We start from the raw sequence: 22,234 nt of genomic DNA on the forward strand, positions 1-22,234 counted from the left end.
TAATCTTCGTTCTAGATTTGGTTGGGTGTTTCTGTTAAATGGAGGAGTAGTCACTTGGTAAAGTTCCAAGAAAGACATGGTGGCTGATTCTAATTGTGAACCAGAGTATATAACAGTGAGTGAAGCATCAAAGGAAGTGGCTTGGATGAAGAATTTTATCGGTGATCTCGGAATAGTTCTGACCGTTCAGGAGCCAATGAAACTTTCATATGATAATGAAGGAGCAATTTCCTTGAACAGAGAACTGAAAGATCATGGTAAATGAAGATATATCGATAGATAGTAATCATTATATCAGTCATAGAGTTGAAGAAGGACATCTCATAGTAAAAAGAGTTTTCTCATAAGATAATCCTGCAGATCCTCTCACAAAGGCTCTGAGTAGGGTTAAACATAGTCAACATGCTAGAAGTATTGGTTTGAGAGATGATATCAGTTTTAATAGTTAGATGATTAGTTTGAAACTTGTAATAAAATAAATATAATTGATTTTGGTGATTAAATAACAAAGATCGTTTATGAGTATTGTTTACTACCTTTGTCAACTATTTATTATTGTGTTTCGTTTTGCATGTTTTACCTAATGAGACTACTTAATATCAACTTAATTGAATTAGGTATCTTCCATAAGTCTAAGTTTATCCCTACACTAGATTACAGTGCATGAAACCAACTTTTTTAATACCAACTTAAAGCACTTCATATTGTCCAGATTTGAAGTCTCAACTCCAGGGCAAACTCAAACAACTCTATAACTCAAAGAAGGATGGAAAAAGGTCCTAAACTCCCTAGAAAATAGATCTAACAAAACAACGAGCAAGGTGGTAGCTTTTTACCTTCAAATAGAAGCTAAGAATGAATGAACCCCGTATCCAAGAGCTCCCTCTCGTCCCAAGCCTTTTGCTACTCAATCTTCCTCCAAAAATGCATTAAAATATGCATTATTAGCATCTATTTCTCTCACACAAGGATATAGCTCGATTAGGGTTTCTCTCAGAGTGTTAAGATGATAAGGGAGGCGGAAATGAAGGTTTAAGGTCCTTTAAATATGACACAAACCCATAAAATTAGGGTTTTCTCACTCAATACCTACTCGTTGAGTTTGGGTCCTCCAACTCGTCGATTAGACTCTAAAAATCACGCGGCCATTAACTCCTCTACTCGGCGAGTTGGGGCATCCAACTCGTCGAGTTCCTCTGACATTATGAATGTAAATTAATTAAATATTATACCTAGGAGTCAGGAGGTTACAATAACTTTGATGTTTTGCACTTGGTTTCTTCATGAACATGTGCATAGGTTGTCTTGTGTGACCATATGAAGTTGGGTATCAAAGTAAGGTGTTAAGGTGATATGATGGTAGTTTAGACATGCCTCACTTGTAAACTTGGGCTAGCTATCCATCGTGTGGTACTTGTATGATAACTCGTATGTATATTGTTTGATGGGGAGGTCGGCCCATTAAGATATCATTATAGAGAAATGTATCCACTTAGTTACATTGTGAGGTGGTATATTCAACTATTTTCCACTTTGTCCTCGAGTTTAAAACTGATAGGAACCCCTTCATTTCATTTCCTTCCCTTTCATTCTTCATCATCTCCAATTAGGAGGATATATTTTAAGAGGAAAATCCCCTATTGTCCTTCCATTCCCTTTCTTCCTCATCCTTAAACGAAATTCAAGAACACATAACATTATATTTCATTTCCTTCCCTCCTTAAAAGATCTCAAGAACACAGTTTCCTTAAAAGAACAATCGAAATAACAGTTGAGACGAGAGGAAACTGTAGATGGCTTAGTTTCATAGGAAAAAATGAAGAAAATATATTTATATCAATGTTCTAAATAATGTAAGGCGTGACTTGACGGAAATATCAAGTCTCAAGCTTTTTCAAGCTGTGGCGAGCTATGTCGTTTGTAAAACATAATTTAAGGCGACAATTTTATATATAATTAATAAATTTATATATATTTATACTATTATTCATTTTTATATACATATATGACTTAAGATGACATTTTATCAAAACTCGACGATAAATATATGCCTTAAAATGTCATCACGAACTTTTTAAAATATTGATTTTTATAGACTACAATAAAATTATAGCCGGAAACAAGACAACATATAAATTAGTCTTGTCTGCGGACTTGTTGACTATTTTTTCTTTTACAAAATCACATTAAAAAATGACTTGATTTTTAATTTTCTCCTATTTTTATATGCCAAGTAAAGGCTAAAGAGTAACCGATGTCAAAAAGACGAATGGGTGGAACACATTTATAAGACTTAACAATTCAGGCTGCCTACCAACCCCCCAGCTTTTTCCAACCGCCGTAAAAGGAGATACGGAAGGAATTTCTCCCTTTCCTTCTCCAATGGCAGAGAAACTTGATGGAAACCCATCAAACCAGACCCAAAGAAAACCAGCAATCCCTGCATATGTAAAAGCCATATCGGGTTCACTCGGCGGAATTGTCGAGGCATCTTGTCTCCAACCCATCGATGTCATCAAGACCCGTTTACAACTGGATCGGGTCGGTTACTACAAGGGTATTCTTCATTGCGGCAGCACCACTGTCACAAACGAAGGCGTCCGTGCTCTCTGGAAGGGTTTGACACCCTTTGCCACCCACTTGACATTGAAGTATGCCCTACGGATGTTCTCCAATGCCGTGTTACAATCGGTATTTAAGGATTCCAACACCGGAAAGATTAGCGATGGTGGGAGGTTCCTTTCTGGGTTTGGTGCTGGTGTCATTGAAGCTCTTGTGATTGTTACCCCATTTGAGGTGAGGTTAGTCGAATCTCCATTCGATTTTACACATGCAATTGCCTAAATTTTTGTAGACTGTTTTTAATCTGTTTATATGCACTTCAGTTTGAATTTCCCCAATTAGCTCAATTATACTAATGTGTCATAGATCTACATACCCAATTAGTTTAAAATACCATTTCACTGTGCATGTTTGGCATTTGGTTCGTTGGATTTAGCTTTATATTTACAAAAAAAAAAAACTATAATTTAGCTTGGCTGCTTCTTCAATTGGCTAAATAGGATGAATGAAATGGCGTTTTAAATCGTATGGAGTCTATTTAGGGGATATAAAACAACGATTTGAGTTGATGAATGTTTACTGTTTTAACAATTATAGTGAAAAGTTAGAACACTGGAATATATAAAGAATGCTTTACCAGTTACCTTTTGGTTCTCTAGTAATAAACTAATAATAACACCTTTAAATGGAGGCCCTGTTACCTGTAAGTCGTTTATAAAATATAATGTTTATCATAGCTTTCTTCTTTTAAAAGGTAATCTACTTAATTGTAATACTATTATAGACAAATAACGTACTCATTTTGAGAGTATCATTTAAATTTTACTCAAGTTCCAAACGAGATTTCGGGTATTGTTTCTTTTTGACTTAATGGACTCAATAGGACAAGAGCTAAGTTGATAAACTATATATGAGTGTTTGAGTGTCTCCTTTTGACTTAATGGAAAAAAAATTAATAAAGAAAGTTATAGAAACAAGACTTTCCTCGATTGATTCCTAACTTTTACAAAATATCCTCATTTACTTGTTCATTCAGTTTCCATAAGTCTGCTGATATATTGTACTTTAAAAAATCCACCATATAGCAATGTCATCCAACTAAAAAGCAATTTTCACTACTATAATCGGGTAGTTTTTTCAAAGTATAATGCTGTAATAAGAAAAAAGTTGAAAGTCCAATGCAATAATTGGGTAAAATAGAAAATCCATTTTTCAGCATATAATGTCTTCAACAAGAAAAAAAGAGTTGAAAGTCCAATGCTATAATTGGGTAAAATTTTCGAAGCACAACGACTTAACAAGAAAAAAAAAATGAAAATCCGATGCTATATACTAGGATGCTATAATACACACACAATAAAAAAAACAAAAGTACATTGCTATTTCTTCCATTTATCCTTAAAATTTTCCTCAAATTTCAACTATACTTAACGCAGGTTGTAAAAATAAGATTACAACAACAAAAGGGACTAAGTCAAGAGCTTCTAAAATACAAAGGTCCAATCCATTGCGGGCGGTTAATCATCCGTGAGGAAGGCATACGCGGTCTCTGGGCCGGCGCTTCCCCAACCGTAATGCGAAATGGCACGAACCAAGCAGTCATGTTCACCGCCAAGAACACATTCGACGGGTTGTTATGGAGGAAACACGAAGGCGATGGAAAAGTCTTGCAACCCTGGCAATCGATGATATCTGGGTTCCTAGCTGGCACTGCGGGCCCCGTTTGCACTGGGCCTTTTGATGTTGTGAAAACAAGGCTAATGGCACAGAGTAAATTGGGAGGTGAAGGGAAGTATTATAAGGGGATGTTTGATGCAATTAAAAAGATTTATGGTGAGGAAGGGTTGTTTGCGTTGTGGAAGGGTTTGGTTCCACGGTTGATGAGGATACCACCCGGTCAGGCGATTATGTGGGGGGTGGCTGACCAGGTGATGGGGTTTTATGAGAAGAAATATGTTCATGAAATACCGTTACCCGCATGATTTTTTTTTTTTGTAATGTTTTGGTATTGGTTTTGTAACTTGGGAGGTTTTGTTTTGGTTTTGTAGACCAACATTGGTTTTAAGATGGAGCTAATTGCTAGAAATAATAATGTACTTTGATTTTTCTAGTTAAGGCGTTGTACTTTTAATTTTTTTTCTTATTAGGACACTGTACTTTGAGAAATCTAGTCGGTTGTAGCATCGATATATGCACTCTATGTTGTTGGCTGAATAAAAAAAAAAGTTGACAGTTAATGTTATAAATGAGTAACAAATTATTTAAAATGTTCAAAAGCACCAATATGTTAAAAGAAAATTATAAGGTAAATAACTTGAAAGTTTTGTTTAGAAAATACCCATATTGAATATTGATAGTATGTTTGTGACTTTGTGCTTACCTTGTGTAGTATTTTAAATGGAAAGGTATTTTCTGAATATCTATAGTTTGTCCCTTTTTATGATATTAACCCAGAACTACATCTCAAATAGTTTATTCCCAATAGTATATTTGCTGTTTTATGATGTTAGCCATTTAATTATATCAAAGTAGATATATAAAAAGAACATGAATTAAATTAATATAACAATGTAATGATACGTGTACATAAAACTGTAGATAAGGAAACCGTGTACAAAGTCAAATATGATATGCTTTGAACTTGAAGAGTAGTTCAATGTATTGCACTAAAAGTTAAAATCTAGACACCACCATATGAAAGTGAAACAAGCAATTTATTTAAAACGTGTTGAAATTTATATTATAAACTATAATATGTTTGTAGTCGGTTAGTTTATAATAACGAAAATCAAATACAATACAAATCACCCGGTAAATGTACATAATAATAATAATAAAGTAATAAATATCTTCAAAGATGAGAGTAAGTGTACTTTTTTTTTTTTTTTTTATAGTTTTACAATTATAATTATAAAATAATATTAATTATTATGAATTAAGAAATGAAAATACTCACCACCTTAACTAAAAAATTTTCTTTGACAAAGGAAGAAAAAATACGTTGTGAATATGAAATTGGACACGCATGATGCTCATGAAAGGGAAGGTTTTATTCTTTGGAATGTTTTATATTACTTTTTTAATCATCTTTTATTTTTTTGACATTCACATTACGCAAACTATTAAAAATGATTGTAAGTATTATATCACTAAGCATAAGCATTTTATGATTCATAAGACATATATTAATAATTAATAATCATAATACATTAAAATGTTAGCATCAATATAGTAATTTAGTATTTGGTTATAAAAATATTAAACTATATAATTTTGACTTTTTGACCATTAAAAATATTTAAAGCAGCTTAATTTGATAAAATAAAACTAAAATAGTTCAAAATATTAATAATTAATACCGTTTTCAAAATACTAATATTATTTACAGTTCATGTTTAGTTTCAATCACAAATCATTTCTTTAACATTCAAATCTGTTATAATATAAAGAAGTACATATTATAAATTAATAATTTAAATAATAATATTTCTTTAAATGAGACTCATCTATATCTGCCTATCTGCATGACTTTTCCGAGGGTGACTTTTATTTTAAGAATATTCACAAACATATCATTAATTTTGTTGATGTAAATTGTAAAAAATCGCATGTAGTGTATTGTGTTGTTTTGCATTTTATGTTATTTTACTAAGTCATTTTTTGTGAGAAGTGAAAATGTATAGACTTACTATATTTTTTGTTTGTTCCCTATAAATAGGGACTTAGGCTAGAAGTAGAGGACACGAATGCTAAAACTCTCTTCTGCTTATTCTGTAATCAGTCTTAATCAATATGAGATCTGATTAATATTTACTCTTTGTGTTCTTCATCTTTAATCATTCAAATCTATCTTTTCTTTTCTAAATTCTCGATAACAATTCTCATCAATTGGTATCAGAGCAGGATTCAAACTGCTTAGATCTGATTTTCGTATAAGAATCATTTGCTTTTTGAGTTACAAATTTACTCAAAATTTTCCGCGCATTTTTGGTTTTGAAAATCACTATTGATCTTCAGATTTGAATTGATTCTGTATTTGAATTGTTAAGTCGAGTAATCGATTAGTGATTTGTGATCAATTCATTTGATAAAATTCTGAAATTCATCAAGTTTTCAAGTTTTCGGATATTTTCTGTGTTCATCAATGGCGAACTTCAACATGAATACAATGACTTCTTTCTCTCACTTGCTTAGTTCCTCAACCAAAATTCCGATTTTAATTCCAAATACTATGATCAGTGGGCTGATAGAATGGAAGATTACTTAAATGGAATTGATGAAGAACTTTGGAAGTGTATCGACGGAACAGTACAAGCTCCTGCTAATGTTCAACCAATTGGATCATCCACTGCATCTACTGATGTTGAAGAACAACGAAATCGACTGAAGAATAATGAAAAGAAATGCATGAGAGAACTAAGAGGTGCTCTACCTCCTGTGGTTTACAATTATATTCGTAGTTGTAAAACAACCAAAGATATCTAGAATACTCTAAAAGAAAAGTATCAAGGTAGCGAAAAGATGAAGATCAACTCTGTGAAACAATGTCTAGTTGAACTGAAGGAATTCAGACAAAACGAATGCTAAAACTCTCTTCTGCTTATTCTGTAATCAGTCTTAATCAATATGAGATCTGATTAATATTTACTCTTTGTGTTCTTCATCTTTAATCATTCAAATCTATCTTTTCTTTTCTAAATTCTCGATAACAATTCTCATCAATTGGTATCAGAGCAGACAACAAACAATATGACTTCACAGTAGCTGACTTTCCATTGATGAACTGCAATGATTTAATTCAAGTAGCACTGATCCTGAAGCATATGGAAGAAAACAATCTTAAAGGCTCTGATACATATGTATTCAAGGTTGGCTTCGCACATGTGAAGACATTCATCGATAACTATTTCGATTGTTTAGCTCTTACAAATGAAGAATTAGCAAATGTGCTGGGAAGGGAAGTAAAAGTTCCATGGGAGGAGACTTTGACTCAATCTGCTTTGTCAAAGTATGCTGTTGGTGAAATATGCCTGAAACCATTTGTCATGGTCTTTTCTGGAAGGGATACAAAAGGAAATCCGAAGAAGTTTTTGTTCAAAGTCTCAGAGATTGAAAGATATAATTCTTCGCAATATACGCACTTCATAGTACGTATGAATAATTGCAAGAAGAATAACGAAGGAGACAAGAAAGATCTGAAGAAGGTGATCTCCTGGTATGGAGAAGTGCGAAGGACAATTCACTCTGCAATTTAAAAGCTTTTGAGTTGAATTGCATCGACTGTTTACAAAGGGGGAGAATGTTGATGTAAATTGTAAAAAGTCGCATATAGTGTATTGTGTTGTTTCGCATTTTATGTTATTTTACTAAGTCATTTTTTGTGCGAAGTGAAAATGTATAGACTTACTATATTTTTTGTTTGTTCCCTATAAATAGGGACTTAGGCTAGAAGTAGAGGACACGAATGCTAAAACTCTCTTCTGCTTATTCTGTAATCAGTCTTAATCAATATGAGATCTGATTAATATTTACTCTTTGTGTTCTTCATCTTTAATCATTCAAATCTATCTTTTCTTTTCTAAATTCTCGATAACAATTATCATCAAATTTGATATCTAACAAAAGAAAATTTAAATATTTTTCTGTATTTTCTTTCAAATTATTTTCTTATTTATATAAGATAATGATATATGAAATCCATTAATTTTCTATTTTGATTATATCTCTTGATTTTGATATATGTTTTGATAAGTGAGTAAAAAGAATAAATAGGAAGATCTTAACAAAATCACTGGTCATTTAATTCTCTATTTTAATTATATCTCTTGATTTGAGATATGTTTTGATAAGTGAGTAAAAGAATAAATAGGAAGAAAATCACTGTCATTTGATGTTCTGAAAACAAGGCTAATGGCACAAATTAAATAGGTAGGTGAGTTGAAAGTATTATTATAGGAGGTCTACCCATTTAAAAACTTGATATATATATATATATATATATATATATATATATATATATATATATATATATATATATATATATATATATATATATATATATATATATATATATATATATATATGTTCAGGTTCATTTGAGATCATTTTAATTTTGTGAGACCGTGAGATAAAATCTAAAAATAATTTTAAAATGCAAAATAAATGGAAAAATCTAAAATTTCTTTTTTAAATAATATTTTCGGAACTTGAATTAACAAAAAAAATATAAAAAAATTAAAAAAAAAATTCTTTTTTTTTTTTTTTTTTTTTTTATAAATACGTGAAATATTTTAATAGAATATTACACTGACATATTCTAAAAACTATTTTTAAAATGGAAAATAAATGGAAAAATCTAAAAATTCTTTTTTTAAATATTATTTCCGGAACTTGAATTAACTAAAGAAAAATTTAAAAAAAATAAAAAAAAAATCCCGTTTTTTTTTTTTAAAATACGTGAAATATTCTAATAGAATATTACACTATACATATTCTAAAAAATAATTTTAAAATGCAAAATAAATGAAAAAATCCAAAAATTCTTTTTTTAAATAATATTTTCGGAACTTAAATTAACTAAAAAAATAATAAAATAAAAAAAAATGCGTCTCACGGTCTCACAAAATTAGACCGTCTCACATGAACCTAACTCTCTCTCTCTCTCTCTCTCTCTCTCTTTCTCTCTCTCTCTCTCTCTCTATATATATATATATATATATATATATATATATATATGTGTGTGTGTGTTTTACATTTATTGTATGCTAAATGCACCAATATAAATTAAGTAAATTAACTAATTATTGAACTATATATATATATATATATATATATATATATATATATATATATATATTAAATGATTTCTATAATTGTATGTATATTAAATGGTATCTACAATTATAATTTTTTTTTATTAAAACTAATTAAATTCATCATTAATGTCAGCAATAAAATTCTTTCAAAATGAATTTGTATCTAGATTTTCATGTATGTGGTCGTGTTTTGTTTATGGACCTATTTACTTAAAATACAACAAAGTTGTATAAAAAACTCCATTTCCCCTTCAATTGCCTTTTAATAATAATTGCAATTATAAAAAAGGCCAACTTACTTGCTCCATATTATTTTGAAACTTCCAAGTTTTTTCACATTCTTTGTAATAATGGTTTTAAATTGATTAATTACATTTTAATTTAATATAAGAACTCAACTTTCAACTAATTAACCACAAACCACTCAAAAGTTTTCTTAAAACTTATGGTACTTATGGTAATTAATTGGTTGATATAAAGGTATTTATACTTCAAATAAGTAATGTAACGTCTCAAAAATCACAACGAATTTAAACTTTTTCAAAACAACTTATTTACTAAAAATAATTGTTTACATAACCATTGTTTTCAAAATATTATTCAAAAACAAAGTCTTCTAAGATCAACAAAATAAAATTTAAGATGTGTACAGTCACGCCTTCGCCTTGCCACGATCCTCTGAAGTACTTGAAACAAAACTAAAATTGTAAGCCAACGCTTAGTGAGTTCCCCAAAGTACTAACAAACCACATAACAAGCAAGCATGCAAACATGAGCATCCAGCCTAACTGGACCACCTCGCAGGCCCTACAACCTATCTGGACTGCTCCACGAACAGCCAGTCTGACTGGGCCGCCTCATAAGGCCTACAACCTATATGAACCACTCTACAGGCCGCTGGCCTAACTAAACCGCCTCGCATGGCCTACAATCTATTTGGCCATCCCCGGGTGACTTGGCCTACAACACAAAGCAGGACCGCCTCAACCCAAACCAACATGTAGACATATCCAACAAACAAACATGAACACAAAACTGGAAAATATAGATAATCATACGGATCTAACAGATCACAATAGCATAACAACATACGGTAACTAGGATATCAATCCAATGGGGCGACCTTGGTGCCTTCGACCTGTAAGTACAATGAGGAAAACTCACCTCACAGTCTGAATGCAATATGAATAACTCCTAGCTCCGACAACCGGCTCAACCCAAATCCTAAGTGTCAAAACATTTCCATTATAAATTAATAACATTTCCCTAAAATATTATTGGTCAAAACTGGTCAAAATTTACAAGTTAACCAATCAACAAAGCCAAGTCAACTCAGCCGAGTCAACTTAGGCTTTGTACATGGGGGTGTACTAGTTATCCAAGGCATCATGGCTAGATATGCATAATCGCAACGTACCCTTCGATACGACCAGTGTACGCAGTAGTCCCCCTCTTAACTTATTAAGTGTTTATATCTTTGACTTAACACATCTAATTGCAGATCCAAGACTAAAATTCCATCAAGAGTCATAAAGTTTCCAACTTTATGACTTTACATGTCCATTAAGTGCTTAATAAATCTTAACATCTTAATGCCTTAAGACCTTCTATAGCATGCATCAAGACCACATCTTTATAACTTAAGACCCCCCATAAGGTTTGAAAGGATGACTTATTTGGTCAAGAGCTTGCCATGCTCAAGAATCACCATATTTGGTACCAAAAAGTGCCCCAAGGGAAAAAATTGCTAGATCTACAAGATAGAGTGATCAAGTTATGAAGTTTTTGTTGGATTAATGTCTAAGTCCATAACTATAATTGGTAAGACTTGACCCGACCCGACATGGTCCATTTGGGTTGCATGACATCATGCATTTGGATAGACTATAATGAGAGAAATAACACTTAAAGTTGGTTAATATATTTTAAGTTATAATATATTAATAAGGTTATTTAATTAGTATTGATCAAGAATTAATTTGGAATTAATTAAGTGATCAAAAGGAGACTAATTAAATATATGGGTTGATTGTGTAAATCATTCATTCTTATATATGTGGGCTTGTGATCCAAGATTCCTTATGTTGGATTAAGTCCATGGGGTGACCCATGGATACTCCATGGAGGTTAAAATCCATGGAGCTTAAGGAATGGGTAAATTTATGAGTTACATGGAGTAACCCTAATAGCCACCATATAAAAGAATCCCATGGCTCAAGAAATCGTGCACTATGTGTGAGTGTGCGGGCTAGACGATTTCAAGGAGTATTCAAGTTTCTCTCAAGTTATTCCAAGTGTATTTGGTGTTGTGTGAACCATTTGAGGTGTTACACTTGGGGGACTAGGCACTCAAGCTTCATGAAGACATTCTACATCAAAGAGGTATGTATTCTATCTTGTTATATTCATTATTTTGTATGCTAGATTAGGATAATACCTTGGATATTCATAATTGTACGTATAATAGAGAAAACATAGATCCAATGTATTTAGGGTTGCATGTACACTTAGGAGTGTTAGAATGCTCATAACCCTTCAGTGGTATCAGAGCCTAGGCTTGTTTTCTTGTTATACTTGCAAAAGTAGCTGAAAATCGAGTTTTGATGTTGTCTGCACAGCAGACTCGCCGAGTCCATGAATGGACTCGTCTAGTCTAAGGCAAAATGCATCCAACTTTGACCTATTTTTTCTGGTTTACCGGTTTTATTACCTACATATTTCACTAAAGTCCCATTATTTTACCCTAATTTGCGAATAAGTCCCAAAATAAAATTTAGTGATGATTTGACAATTTTCTTCATTAACATACATTTTATCGGTTTCATTGTTGACTTAGACACCTATTCATTAAATTAGCTGATAAGATGAATACGATGAGTTATATAATATCACATTTATTGTAAAATTTGATACTCATCTCATCGTCTTATTTATGACTATGTATCTTTGTCAGTAGTGAAACCAATAAAATGTGTGTTTCCAAGAAAAAATGATAGAAAATAAGTTGATGTCTGATGAGATGGATATACTGGGTTACATAAGATTAAATAGATAATTTGATATTTCTTATAAACGTAAAAAATAACGCAGTTGGTGTTAGTTTATGTAATTATTGTAGTCTTCATTGGATGCATTTTATGTTCCAAAAAGATATACAGTACATCAGGATATCAAGTTTTATGCTAAACATAACATTATATAACTTAACATATCCATCTCATCATCTCATTTAATGACTAGACGTCCGAATCAGCAATGAAACCGATAAAATGTATGTTACATAGAGAAATGGTCAAATCATCAGTAAATTTTATTTTGGGACTTATTAACAAATTAGGGTAAAATAATGAGATTTTAGTGAAATGGGTAAGTAATAAAACCGGTAAACTGGAAAAAATGGGTCAAATTGCCATTTTTACCGGTAGCTTATGCTTTTTCGTAAACAAAATTTGGTTTGAGACTTTTTTGTAAATTAGGGTAAAATTTTAGTATTTTTCTGGAGATGTCTATTTTAAAAAATGTTTAAAGTTGTTTTTTAGTTTCTTAAGTTTTTATTATAGTTTAAAGAGTAAATAATTTGCATCACGGCTTATTACATCAACCATTGACATATCTAAGAAGTAATTATTTAGTTTTAGGTTCTCAATATTTGATATTATATATAATTTTAGTTTTAAATTTTCTTTTGTTTCTACTTTTAATTTATATTTTTGAAATTTATCTAATTTTTGTTATTTAATTAAGATATTAGTTTATATATATATATATATATATATATATATATATATATATATATATATATATATATATATATATATATATATATATATATATATATATATATATATATATATATATATATTAGATTTAATGATAAACGTTATGAATAATGCTTTCAAATAGAGGAAAGCTCAAATATATTTTAAGTTAGAATTATACCTAATGAAATTCGTAAAATTAGATTTTTTAAAATTATTTATTTTACATTTTGAGTTTATTAATGTAGTGTGTTTCTTTAAATTTTTAGCGTTATTTAATTAAATTATTTTTTTATTAATTAACTATACAATAATTAAAAATAAGATCCAATTATAAATTATATATATTTAATGTATTCACAAGTAACTCTAACACACAGATAATATCAATATGATATAGATGTAAAAGACATCCAAATAGATTTATTAACCATAATAATAGTTAATAAGTGTTCATATTATTTACATACGTTTGGTTTTCCTGTGTTAGATACGGTAAAGTTTCTTAATAGAGTACAATGGATCTTGCATAACAATATTATATCTCCTAGATCTATGAATGTAGTTTTAAAAAAATTAGTTTTACCATATATAATAAATAAATAAATAACTTACTGCGCAGCTTGTTGCCTATTTATTATCTCATTCGTTGTACGATGATAATTAAATTAATAAATTAATATTTTTGTTATAAAAAAAATAGTTAACAAATAATAAATTTATTCCTTTTTCATGTATAGAACCACTAAGATGACATGATTTTAATACGGGGTAATTACTAATCTAACCAAATTAAAGAAGTAATTAACAATTTTTAGCTTAAAATTAGGAATTATCCCAAAATAGCCCACAAACCGTAGGTATTTAGATTCGGCTACTGTTTTGCTAATTTGTCTACTGTATCGTGTTTACTATAACTTTTTTTAAATTTTTTTTTTTTAATTTTGAAGATATAAAACTCATAGTTGTCAAAATTGCGATCCTGATCGTAGGATCGTACGATCCTACAATCCTAGGTATGAAAAACGATCCGGATCGTTAAAGGATCGTATTTGGGGTAAGATCGTAAGATTGAGATCCGATCCGATCCTACCTTCCTTTGATTTTTTTTTTTTTTTGCAAATGAAATTTTTTTTACCACTTTATGCTTTTTATCATTTACCAATCTACCATTTATCATTTTTTATTGTGACTTATGACTAATATTTTGAAGTTTTTATAACTTTTGCATGAAAAACTAAATGTTTGAAATAGTTTTCATGATTAAATATTATACATTAAAATTATATTCTATTTTGTAGGATCTTAGGATCTCGATCCCGATCTTACGATCCCGATCTTGCAAACCCAAAATCGATCCTAGGTAGGATCTCGATCTTGACAACCTTGATAAAACCTACGGTTTTCTCTCTACCAAATACAGTTTCCCAAACCGTAGGCTACGGTTTTGGGTAAAAAAATACGTTTTTCTTTCTTTCCTTTTTTTTGCCCAAAAACTATGGTTTTAGGTTGAAGTCTACGGTTTTTGAATATCAACTTACTGTTTTGTTATTCTTTTTAAAACTTTTTTGAAAAAATCATGAAATCATAATATATATATATATATATATATATATATATATATATATATATATATATATATATATATATATATATATATATATATATATATATATATATATATAATTGCTTACAAGTTACAATAGATTAAAAAAACGGAAAAAAAATTGTGGGGTTCATACAAAACCTACGGTGTACAAGTCCACACTACACAATCTGTGCATTGTGAACTTGTACACCGTATGTTTCGTATGAATTATGAAACCTATGGATTTAATTTTTTTTTTTCGGTTTTTTTCAAAAAACAAAGTTATCCATATCTACATAAACTATTCATGATCAATAATACGGTAAAATTTTCATTAAAAATGGATGCATCTCATTGTTTTTCGGGTGCTCCATTTAGAGAAAATAATAAACAATGGAAGGAAAAATAAACCTAAACCGAAAAATAAGATATTATATGCTTTGGACCAATGAACCACAAAACAGGAGACAAACCATGAAAAAATAGCAAATTGCAACGAAATAGTAGTTTTAGAGCGTTGACCGTAGTCAACTCTAACCAGTCTACTTTTTTGTTGGCTAATTTTGGCTAGTGTTTTTTTTTTTTTTTGGTATTATTAGATAAGTAATTATTGTTTTTGGATATATTAGTAATTTCCCCTTTTAATATATTTTATTTTATAATATGATATAAAATATCCACAATGTTTTAAGGCAACTTGGTATAGTACTATTTCATGGTTAATGACAAGAATGTAGACATTTCAACTAACATATTTTTCCATATTTAATTTTATTCAACACACGATATTCGCCAAGTTATAAAATATTGTAAAGTCATATGTTGCCGAGGAAAAACAGTTTTCTATTGCAAAAAGAAAACAATCATCGTACACTCTTCAACATGTAAACAACTTTTAATGCACACCCTACTGTCATTTTTAAGCCATCACTATATACACAACAACATTGATGGGAATATGACCTAAACATTTTTCACAATATGTGATGATAAATCAAATGTGTCCACGTAGACATTCATATTAAATATGAATTTGAAGGCTATTAATTATGTGGGAACCGAACAAACAATGAATGATGAATGAAGAATCTACAAATTAATGGTAACGCCTCTAGCTGTGGTATGGTTATAATTATGATCATTTGGCGTTAGCTCAGCTGCTCCAAAAATGGAGCCATGTCTATTTGGATCATATTTTTCACCATCACCCCACAATGCATACGCTTCTTCTCCATGAACAGCATCATCACCGATCATCAACTCGTTTTCAGGCATCCTTAATGGCATGAAAATTCTGATAAATAGAAGAATAATTGTTGTGGATACGAGGTTCCATCCGATCACAAATAAGGCTGCGACTAGTTGTTTTAGGAATTGTTTGCCACCGTTTTTACCATAAAATGCACCTCTTGAACCGGTAACCGGTAAAACCATGTTGCATAGGGTCGGCTCAGCAAGTAGACCGGTCAATAGACCACCCAAGAGACCTGCTACTGCATGTGTGTGAAACACACCTAGGGTGTCATCCACCTATAATTATTAAGACATGTACACGTTATATATGTATTTTATGGAAAGTCCAAAATTATGTTCTTGTTCTATAGCTAATTAATATATTTAATATGCATGTAGCATATCTTTTTTTGAACAAGTTGAGTCAATTTTAAAACTTAGGTCAAGTGTTTCATACTATGTGAAACACCGCTAAAGTCTAAAACACCTTCATATAAATGTTATCTATATATGTATTACTACCATTTCTTTTTCTAGAACTACAATATATGATGAGTAATCTATTCAATCGATATGTTTGTTTTAAAATTGTTCAAATCGATTGATAAGTTATGTAAAATAAATGCTATTTAGTATTTGTAGTTATGAGTAACTATCAAATAATATTTATTATATATGTTATGTGTAATAAGAAAGAAGTATATTATAAATACCACCGTGATAACATAATACGATAAGGACATATGGTTGTGTTTGTGATTGCTTATCTAAAAATTGTGTATTTAAGTTAATAAGTATTTTGAATATTTTTCTATCTAACTACTTAAATTAATTTATTAACGGTGTAATAAATCAATAAACATTTCAAATAATCAATCTCAAATACTCTTAAATTATTCTCAAAAGCGTAGCTATATGGGTGCAATAGTTGGCATTGGCGCACCCGATACAAATTTGAAGTGAAATATGTATTATGTATAAAACTTATATTTCTTTTGAATAAAAAAATGATAATGTTGTGAATTGTGACATGGCATCTCGCTTAAAACTTAAATTGATAATAAAGAAAAGAATTTATGTGTTGATTTATATCGATTAAAGAATCGTGACAACAATTTTTTGAATAAATCAAGTTGCATTTCAATATCAATAGTGAATTCTTCGTTTATGAGATTCGTATATTAATATTTTTTTGATATCTTAATTAATCAATTACTTTCTACTTAAACGGATAATTTATTTTAGAATTATAGTTACATTTTGTTATCATTGGAAGTATTTTATTAATTGTTGATATTTTGTAAATTATTTAGCATCTGATTCAAAAGATAAGTATTAAAATATAAAAATGTGTTGTAGTTTGGTTTAATAACAAAAAACAGTAGTTGTTTAGAAATATAAAAATGTGTTGTAGTTTGGTTTAATCACAAAAAACAGTAGTTGTTTAGAATAAACAGGTAGAAGTCAAAATCTCGTAGTTATATAACATTAATATACGATTATAATTCAGTTAAATATCCTTAATAAACAAATATGTCTGTACGTGTACGGTGATAAGAAACTGCATACTAATAAGATAAATAATATTCTTTATTCTTATGGGACCCATCTAATGTGACGTATTATTCTTATATACCTTTTTAGTTAGAAAGTATTTTCAATGTCGTATGAGAATTTAAAAGCCAAAAAGTTTCTAGAAGTGAGTTTTCACCTTTTGAAGCAAAATTGATTTTTTGTGAAGGATCATCATCGTAAACCATGGAATGCTGCCGGAAAGTATCCCCATGACTATCGCCGCCCATGATTGCACCACCCCTGCTCCCGGAGTAATGCAGGCTAGGCCCGTCATCATACCCTGAACAGCCCCAATCACCGATGGTTTTCCAAAGAAAACCACATCGAGAGTCGTCCAAACGAGAAGACTTGTGGCGGCGGATATGTTTGTGTTTAACACCGCCACCGAAGCAGGAACGTTAGCGGCGTATGGAGCTCCGCCGTTGAAACCAGACCACCCCATCCATAGTAATCCCGCTCCGGCGAGCATCAGCAATACGTTGTTTGGAGGGAACCTTTCCCTATCACTTTTTAACCTTGGCCCAACCTTCAATGCCAAAAATATTCTAGATGGTTAATTTAATTTAAAAATAATTCAAGAAATCATAAATAGAAATGGATTTTGAGATATTTTATTTGTTTCTTTAGTGGTTACTATTTTTTGACTATTTGAACGTTATCAACTCACTATCAATAAGGCATCTCAATTGTCAAATAAAGGGAATTTTATTCATTTGATTGTGATAAACATGATGGAATGAAACTATACATATCCTATTGACTAGTTTTTATAATTTTTTATTTTTTTATTATTAAAGTATAATGATTATATTATTGAATACAAATTTATTTTTATTTTATTCTAAGTAGTTAATTTTAACTTTTAAATATCGGCTCCTAATTGGAATAAGTAATTTAGACGGACTCTCACTATTTGCGCTCTAACTCGAAAGATGTATGTATCATCAGTATATAAATAAACTAACTTAAGGTTATAGAAAAGTTAAATACATCATTTGATCAAATTCAATTCCATTATGATTCTTTAATTCTTTTCAAAAAGATAATGTGAAACAAAAACCCTGTAAGCTTGACTTGTGAAAAAGGTTGGTAGGCGTATTATCATTGTTTATTTATATAAATAGAAGCTTCATACTCTTTTTAATAACTTTTGTAAATATAAGCATAACATATTTGATTCAAAATGGTGTTGGATTTGCAGTGAGTTGGCTCGTCAACTCGTAATCGGTTTATGACTCTATAGTGTCTATAGAAGCAACCACTTGATCAAAAGAAAATGAAGTCTTTAAATAATTGGTATCATATATGGAATATCATGTGAATGTATGGTCGACATTACATATAAAAATTTGACTCTATATCTATGTAAAAAGTCTCTGCGTTTACAATGTTTTTTTTTTTTTTTTTTTTTTTCCTTTTACATCTCTATATTATTGTGTATATTTTAGCTTGTTATAAAATTGTTTTTTAGATAAAATATACGATTATTAATTTATGATTTGATATCGAGTAAATAACACTCTATATTATAATACTTCATTTATACAAATTATATTTCATACTATTTGTTACAAAATGTATCACGTTATATAATTTGCATGAAAGCAAACTATATTGATCAACTAATTAAAAAGATAAAATATTAAATATCTTAATTTTAAAATTATCACACATCTTATTTAAAAACAACTTTGTTATTAAAAATGAAAAAAATAAAATAAAATCTCACACAAAAATAAATATTTGGTCATTTTATAAAACTAATATTATACAATTGTATAGACTTTTTTTTTAAAATATTTATAAATGATACTTGGTAAAACAATGTTGTCATCAGAATATCATTAATAATCATATTATATCTTCTGAAAGATTATCATACTAATTTCATGGGTGGTTAACATGTTCGAAGTTTGACCAAAAGCTACCAAATATTAATTATATAAGCAAATAAAATAACCAACAACTTATTTATTTGTTTAATGTCTAAGGCATAAATAAACAGTTTTTTCCCTAAAAACACGATCAAAAAGAAATTCAAAAAAAAAATCTTTCACCAACTCATGTAAAAAGTCTTGCAAGGTAAATAAGGCGAAGTCATACTCTTAAATTCTTTCTCAAATTTTTATTTTAAAAAGTACAGTATATGTTATTCATAATCCGTGTTTCGTAACTATTTAAAAGTTCATTTTATTAAATTTCATATTTCCTATTATTAAAATTATATTTATGAATAAATACATTATGTATTATCCATTTTAAATAATAATGAAATCAATGATAGACAGTAAACGTGTACATACCCAGTAGGCAGCAGTGAAACCGGCGATCCCTGATGACAGATGAATAACATAGCCGCCGGAGTAGTCAATAACACCCCAATGATACAGAAAACCACCACCCCACAGACTAAATGCTCCGACGGTGTATGAAAACACCAACCACAGAGGAACGAACGCCATCCAAGCCCTGATATTCATCCTCCCAAGCACAGATCCAGCCAGCAGAATCATCGTAATAGCAGCAAAAGTGAACTGAAAATACACCATCGTAGCCATCGGATAAAACGGCCTGGTCGCCGGAGATTCAACTCTGCCGTCGCTGTAATAGTGAATGGTCTCAGGCAGGACGGCTTGACGGGCGAGATACTTCTGACCCAACGCCGGTGCTCCCTTCCCCCAGAAAGGAAGGAGTTCATCGCCGAAAGCCATCCGGTAGCAAAGTAAGACCCAGCAAATGAGCACGGCGGCGAAGGCGTAAAGGGCCATGAAGGCGGAGTTGACCGCCCATTTCTTTTTGACGACGGAGGCGTAGAGGATGACGAGCCCCGGCATGCTTTGGAGTCCGACGAGTGCAGATGCTGTCATTTGCCATGCGTTGTCGCCTTTGTTGAGCCAATCGGGAACTGCCGGGAGGTGTTCTTGGTATGCTCCCGGTGTCGCCATTTTTGTTCCAAGATTTGTTCTAGATTGATGACAAAGTAGGTGGAAGTTTGTGAATGGTAAAAATAGGGGCAGAATGAGTTATTTATGGAATCATGTCTGAATAATTTGATACCGACGGAAATATATTTTCTTTTGTTTAAAATGATAAAATATGTAAATAAATAAATTATAATTCTCATTTGTGAACATGTATTTTTTTTTCTCTTGAAGAAATAACACGTACAATTCGTAACTTGTTAACATATTAAATCGTCCTTTTAAATATTTGACAAAACTAGCTCCTAGTTGGAAATCAGATTTTTTATTGTTTTGAATTTGTGTTCGAGTTCTTATTTATATGAAATGAATTGTAAAAAGAATATTCTTCTCTATAAGACTATAAATCATTTAGCAATGACTTCTTTCTTCCTCATTAATTTTCGTTGAAAATGCTAACAGATGGAAAAGCTCGACGCTATCGTAGAAATTAAAATTTTGTCAATATTAACACAATTTTCATTACTATGCTCCCCAACGTTTTTTTTTTTGGTGACTGTTTGGACGTTTAAATAATGAAAATTCAGACGCTGATTCTAGAAAAATTAATGCCTAATTTGGTAGTAGTTATAAATTGGTTAGATAAGTGATTTTGTATACCATGATATTTTAAAGGGGGTGTTTGGAATTTTAATATAGCTTCTGAGTTTCTCTCTATATATTCATAGTTTCATACATAAGTTAACAATCTAGACGTAAGAAAATTTTGGAAAGTAATAAGAAAAATAATGCAAAAAGTCGTAGGTCTTCGAGGGTTGGCGCTAGTCTTTTGGTATTGTCAACTAATAATTGGTCAATGAGTGAACGTCCCGCGGCAGCGGCAGCTTTGTTCATTTAAGAGGAAAATGGAATGGGTATCGAGACATATACAAAGCGGTCATCAGAAATTAAATATTTTCAAAAACTCGGAACAATTAAAAAAAAAATCTTTATTGTTATTATAAGTTATATATATATATATATATATATATATATATATATATATATATATATATATATATATATATATATATATATATATATATATATATAAAATAAAAAAATCAGACCCTATGTAGTTATTCACTTTGTCCACCCTCAAACTAGAGATGGAAATTGGGTAATGAAGTGGGGTTGGGGCTAATATGTATACCCGTTCGTACATTATATAAGGTGAGATTGGGATTGCAGATTTTAAAGATAACATATGTAACTAAAGGCTATTTTTAACTGGTTAAGTGCAAAACGACTGTTATTTATATTAAGATTTAATTAACTTTATATAAATCTCTTTAATTAACCTCAAGAATGTCATTATCATAAACGATACATCGCCTCCTCGATAAAAGCCTAATGGTTGAAATGTGAAATTCTACATACAAGGTATAAAATTCAAAACATGTGACACCTAACAAAAGCAAAGAACAAGAACTATCCAAAGAGAATTGTTTATTAAAGTCAAGATAATCTTTAAGACTTTACCAAAAACATTTTATAAAGAAAGAAGTTAAATTTTGCAAATATGAGCAAATTTATGAACATTTAAATTGACATGAAATTTTCATGATTTACCACCTAACTAAATAGGGGAAAATAAAAGTACGAAAAACAAATATACTACCATAACAACATAGTAAAGGAAAATAAAGAAATAAACTAAAATTGGAGAAAAACTAACAATGAGGCCCTAAACAGAGTAATTTTCCGACGATATAATGTAGGCATTCAAATTCCTTACGGTCA

The 22,234-nt window shown here is 30.2% G+C and overlaps 2 protein-coding genes across 2 annotated transcripts; one reads left to right on the forward strand and one right to left on the reverse strand.

The window, feature by feature from the left end:
- The first annotated feature begins 2,262 nt into the window (after nucleotides 1-2,262).
- On the forward strand, nucleotides 2,263-4,672 carry MSFC1 (Mitochondrial substrate carrier family protein). Its single transcript, XM_078996064.1, has 2 exons — nucleotides 2,263-2,796; nucleotides 3,999-4,672. The coding sequence occupies exons 1-2, from the start codon at nucleotides 2,383-2,385 to the stop codon at nucleotides 4,542-4,544; spliced, it is 960 nt and encodes a 319-aa protein (XP_078852190.1). The 5' UTR covers nucleotides 2,263-2,382; the 3' UTR covers nucleotides 4,545-4,672.
- A 10,873-nt stretch (nucleotides 4,673-15,545) lies between these two features.
- Nucleotides 15,546-20,561, reverse strand: LOC145047727 (ammonium transporter 2-like). Its single transcript, XM_078996065.1, has 3 exons — nucleotides 19,835-20,561; nucleotides 17,668-18,057; nucleotides 15,546-16,253 (listed from the first exon to the last, which is right to left on the reverse strand). Exons 1-3 carry the CDS (start codon nucleotides 20,474-20,476, stop codon nucleotides 15,813-15,815), a joined length of 1,473 nt encoding a protein of 490 aa, XP_078852191.1. The 5' UTR covers nucleotides 20,477-20,561; the 3' UTR covers nucleotides 15,546-15,812.
- Nucleotides 20,562-22,234: the final 1,673 nt, after the last annotated feature.

This window comes from Lactuca saligna, chromosome 5, assembly GCF_052625555.1.
Source record: "Lactuca saligna cultivar CGN05327 chromosome 5, ASM5262555v1, whole genome shotgun sequence".
In the NCBI taxonomy this organism is placed as follows: Eukaryota; Viridiplantae; Streptophyta; class Magnoliopsida; order Asterales; family Asteraceae; genus Lactuca; species Lactuca saligna.